General features: G+C 38.6%; 1 protein-coding gene across 1 annotated transcript in view; it reads right to left on the bottom strand.

Annotated features, from left to right (window-relative positions):
- Positions 1-5,468, bottom strand: part of DOCK2 (dedicator of cytokinesis 2) — a 658,261-nt gene that overhangs the window by 546,917 nt on the left and 105,876 nt on the right. The window contains exons 20-22 of the mRNA XM_006864832.1: positions 3,151-3,240; positions 2,025-2,125; positions 584-718 (exon numbers count right to left, since the gene is read on the bottom strand). Of these exons, the coding sequence (XP_006864894.1) occupies positions 584-718; positions 2,025-2,125; positions 3,151-3,240 (326 nt within the window). The remainder of the gene's footprint in view (positions 1-583; positions 719-2,024; positions 2,126-3,150; positions 3,241-5,468) is intronic.

Consider the following 5,468-nt stretch of genomic DNA (forward strand, 5'->3'; position numbering starts at 1 on the left):
TACAGCACCACACCAAGACCTTGTGGTACTCACTAACAAGTAGCAAATCTCTTAGGGGCTCTAACACATCACTTACTCGTTGGCCATGAGGATCTTTCAAGGACAAACAGATCAACTGCAAACACATGCTCATCTGTCATGTACAACCTACTAGAGTCAAATAAATGTCCAACCACCTGAGTTCTGCTCTCCCCAGTCCTAGTCCCTCCATCATTCAATGTAAGACCCTGGAAAGTTTTCACCATTATCTCACATCAAATGAAAAATGTTGGATGAAACACAGAAAAGCCTAAAAGCACAAATCACATTCATTCAAAGAAACATAACTCTATGCAGTGTCAGCTCCAGACTAACAGACAAGATTCCTTCTTCTTCCCCATGTCCCTCCATCAAATGAACTTTGAATATACAACTATTACATATTCATATCTAAGTTGGATTTTTTAAAGTTGTTTTTGAGTGACAACTGGATACAATTTTGTAAGAGAGTTTCTCTAACAGTACAAACTCCCAGTACAAAACAGTACAAAATCCCAGAAGAAATGCAGAGTTAATCAATCACTCTTATATAACAAGTACTCACTGTGAAAATAATGTCCTTGACCGAACAATGAACTTGAACACATATTCCAAAGCTTTCAGAGTTCTAAGGATTGGTTCACATTGCTCCCCTCTGCTGGAGGTATCTAAGTAAGTCTTCAGAACTGTCATCAATTTCCTGAATAAAGGATTATATTTTCAAAATACATCTCTTCCCATCCTAAAACATGGTAATTAGTTACCTCAGTAAATTATAAGACAATCAATCCCAAGTTAAAAGTGGTGGTATAATCCAACTCATTCGTTTGCAAATTTAAAAAATAACTTTGATTTTTAAAATCCATTTATTACAGTGATTGAATCAGTATTTACTGACCCCCTAGAAAAGTCAGCAGAGAAAAAAATAACGAAGGGGGGGGAAATCTTTTGACTAGGATAACTAGTTACAAAGAGGGCAAAAAGTCAGAATAATGGTAGTGACGTCTTTTCAGGAGTCCTGGTGTGGCGCTGTGGGATAATGAATGAACCACAAGGTCAATGGTTCAAATTCACAAACCCCTCTTTAGAAACCCTATACAGTATCACTATGAGTTGGAACTGACTCAACAACACTTAACAACAAGAACAACATGCTGTCCTTTTCAAAGTCCTGATTTTGCACTATGGGAGTAGACCACCAGACTGCTAACAGCAAGTTTAGTGGTTCAAACCCACCAGCCACTCCTTGGAAACTCTATACTGGGTCACCATGAGTCCTTATCAACTCAACACTTAATAACAATGTCCTTTTCATCTTCCCCACCCCTTCAAAAACTGTTTTTATAGTATCATGGAGGTCCCTTGTTTAGAACCCTTCCGTGTCTCTTCACTACCATCAGACTTCAAATTATTTGGCTTTGCTTTCAAAGCCCATTCATAAACTGAACCAAGTCAACCTTCCCAGCATTACCTTCTAGCCATAACCCTAAGTACATTCAAGGTATACTGAGCTACTTGGCATGTGTACTTCCTTCAGCCTCATATTTTAATCCCAGCGCCTATGCAAGTAGCTGCTCAATAAATCATTGTTGAACAAATGAATGATTGAATGGGTACCTCCAAGTATTCCCATAACCTTACTATTTATCCTAACCTATGGACTTGCACATTTCATTAACATTCAAATAATGCAGGCATGCTTGGGATAGGTTGGGAGTATTAGAAAAGGGAGAAGTCACACATACTAGTTATAGAAGGGTAGCATTCAAATTCCTATGCCCTAGCTGTCCTTAGAAATATGCTCCTGCTGCTGCTACTATATGCTGTTGAGTCAGTTCTGACTCATAACGACCCTGTATAGGGTTTCTGAGGCTGTTAATCTCTAAGGGAACAGAGAGCCTTATCTTTCACTTGCGGAATGGCTGATGGATTCAAAGTGCTGACCCTGTGGTTATCAGCCCAATGTGTAGCCCACTATGCTAATCCCCAAGTGCAAAGTGACTTACTTGTAAGCCAAGGTAGCACTGAAATGCTGTTGAATGTAAGCCTCCAGAACGGTGTTGAAATGCTGGAATTTCCGGTCAGCAATCAGTCCTATTATGTAGATCTGAGGGAGACACAAGGAATCAGTCTTGGTAAAGCAAACCCAGAAGTTTATTATAAGGCATAACTGGACACCTATCATTTTTTTTTTTTTTTATTTCTTATCGGCTTATCCAGGAGTTAACTTGTTTCAGGGAATTATAACATGAAAGGATCTCATGGCCAAATGAATTTGAGATCCTAGGTAACCACCATTAAACTGCTTTCTTTATGGGAGGACTTTTCTGAGTCTTTAATGAATCTCTAAGAGGGTCAATTAATGTACAGCATAGCATGGCCCTCAGTTATTTAATCAAAGTATCTTTTTTCCATGGAATTCCTTTCTTGCAAGACTAGCATTGCAAGAAGTCCTCTTAGGAAGCACTTAGTTAAGGACTGGTTATCTCCAAGTAACTTCTGTAAAAATACAAATGTCCCTGACATGCTAAGAGTTTATTGGTCACTGACACTCTAAAGCATGTATTTCTTACGTTAATTTTGACACGACACTGAGAAAATATGAGCTGGGACAGGGAGAGGAGAAGAGACCATTTGGAGAGATGGAGAAATGAAAGATAGAATGGTATACCACTGTGGAAGTTTCTGGGTAGGCAGGAGGAATGTCATGGCTCTTAGAAGTAAGAGACTAAGAAAAAGGAGGAGGTAAAATGAGAGTTTGGAAACATTGTGTGCTTTTCATCCTTGCCAAAGACTAACTCCCAGTACTCATGCTAAGTTGAATAGATCATTCGCAGTATCCAGATTCACTATAGTCACAATGAATAAAAGGTCTGGCTGCCAAATGGTACAATGCCTTTACTAATTCATCAAGGGACACAGGGTCACAACTTTTCAGTACTTTCACAGTTGCTGTTGTTGTTAAGTGCCATCAAGTTGGTTCTGACTCAAAACAACCCTGTATAGGGTTTCTGAGGAGCGGCTGGTGCATTTGAACCATGTGGTTCAAACTAATCTTGCAGTCCAGTGCTTATCCTACGGCACCACACAGGTAGACTGATGCCAACCAAATGCCTGTCCCTTCCCTCTTACCAATGCATCAAAGACGAGGATGTCATACTCATTGCTTTGAGAATGCTCCATCATGATGTTGAAGAGGGCATCCAGAGTATCTTGGAGAAACTAGACAAATAATGAAAGTCACATTGATGAAGAGTATAGATGATCCATGAATCCCACTCACTAAGTGTTGACCCAAAACAATGAGTGCACACAACCTGCTACAGTAATGTCCAAGAGATCTATTGCAACACACAGTAGGGTGTTTATTATCAAAAAATAGAAAATCAATGTTGGCAAGAATGCAGAGCAATTAGAACACTCATACACTGCTCTTGGTAATATAAAATGGGGCATATATTGTGGAAAACAGTTGAGCAGTTCTTTAAAGTTTTGAATAAACTATAATATAACCCATTAGATTCTACTCCTAGGTATATAACCAAAGGAATTGAAAGCAGGAACTCAAACAAAATGTTTATCATTGCAATACTATTCACAATAGCCAAAAAAGTGGAACTGACCCAATTGCCCATCAAGACACAAATGGACAAACAAAAACGTGGTATATGCATGCATGGTGGTGGTGGTGTGCCGTGGAGTCGGTCCCAACTCATAGTGACCCTGCATAGGGTTTCGAGGCTGTAAATCTTTACAGGAGCAGAAAGCCTCATCTGTCTCCCAAGGAACAGCTGGTAGTTCGCACTGCTGAACTTGAGGTTAGCAGCCCAACTCGTACCCACTATGCTACCAGAGCTCCTTATTTACACATATAGAATATTATTTAATTATCAAAAAAAAATGAAGTTGTGATGCATCTACAATATGGATGAACCTTAAAAACATTAAACTGAGTTATATAAGCCAGACACAAAGACTAAATAATATATGATCCTATTTACATGAAATATTTAAAATCGACAAATCCTTCAAGGCTAAATAAGGTCAGAGGTTACCAGAGGCTGGGGAAGGAGCCGATGGAAAATTCAAATAAATGATTAGGTGAATACAGAGATCCATTGCAATCTTATTCATAAGAGCCAGAATTTGAAAAAAAACTAAATGTTCATCAGCATTAGAATGGTGACTATATCATGGTATTTTCATACTACACAATACACACAACAATAAAAAAGAACAATGTACTTCAACATGCAGTAATGAGGCTAACTCATAATCTCATTATATGTTGAGGGAAATGTCAGACACAGAATGTTCATTCTTTGTGATTCCATTTTTATAGAGTTCTAAGAAAGGCAAAAACTCATCCAAGATGATGGTACCCTAAAAAGTGGTTAACCTAGGGAGGAGGGGGTTATTGGCTGGGAAGGAATACAAGAAAACTATTGCAATGTGAGAAACATTTTTTATCTTGACCTGGGTCATGAGCACATGGGTATGTATGCATGTAAACCTTCACCTAGCTGTGCTCTCAAGATAAATGTTCTATATATATTTTCCTGTATTTATGTCATACTTCAGTACCAAAAAAGAAAAAGGCAGAAGTAAGACACTGGAATTTCCTCCCATATGGTATAGCCACACTACCCCCAAAAGTAGATCTTATAAACGAAGTTTTCCAGGGAATTTCCCTGGCATTGTCGAACCAGGTAAAGGGGTCAATGTTACACATTAAGAACATTGATCTGATAGTTGTACCACGGCTTCTCTCTTTGTGGACAATTAAATAAAGCCCTCCTTCTTAAAGGATGGGTCGATACTTCTTACAGCCTCTCCAAATGCAGAACAACCATCTAAAATCATTTAGTTCCAGTGTTTCTTGCTGTATCAAGCTCATGATGGGAGCAAGTTCACAGAGAAACACTTGTCTGAATTCATACTGGTACAGAGGAAGGTTTCTTTCATTCCACCTGCCATTAAGACAATTTATATTCTCCACCACCATGTGGATCCAACACTATGTCTGATGTTTGCATTGCTTTCTGCTTGTTTTGTTTAAAATGTGATCCTGACGTATCTCCTTTTCTTATCTTTAATACGTGATGCTCTCTAAGCAAAGGGAACCAAACAGACGCTATTTCTAACAATAGCATGCAAGTATTACTAAATGGTCATACTGCAATAGCAACATCTGACAACAAAAAAAGTTTATAATTTCTATTTTTGAACATTTGTTTTGTTGTTGTTAAGTGCCATCTAGTTGATTCTGACCCATAGCAACACTGTATAGAGTTTCTGAGGAGCAGCTGGTGAGCTTGAACCGTCAACCTTGCAGTTCAAATGACTTTGCAGTCTGACTCATTAGCCCACAGCACTAAATACTTTAATTCAATTATATGTATTAAAGAGTCCTGGTATGGCACTGTGGGTTAATGCTCTGGACTACAAAG

Source organism: Chrysochloris asiatica, unplaced genomic scaffold, assembly GCF_000296735.1.
Source record: "Chrysochloris asiatica unplaced genomic scaffold, ChrAsi1.0 scaffold00071, whole genome shotgun sequence".
Classification (NCBI taxonomy): domain Eukaryota; kingdom Metazoa; phylum Chordata; class Mammalia; order Afrosoricida; family Chrysochloridae; genus Chrysochloris; species Chrysochloris asiatica.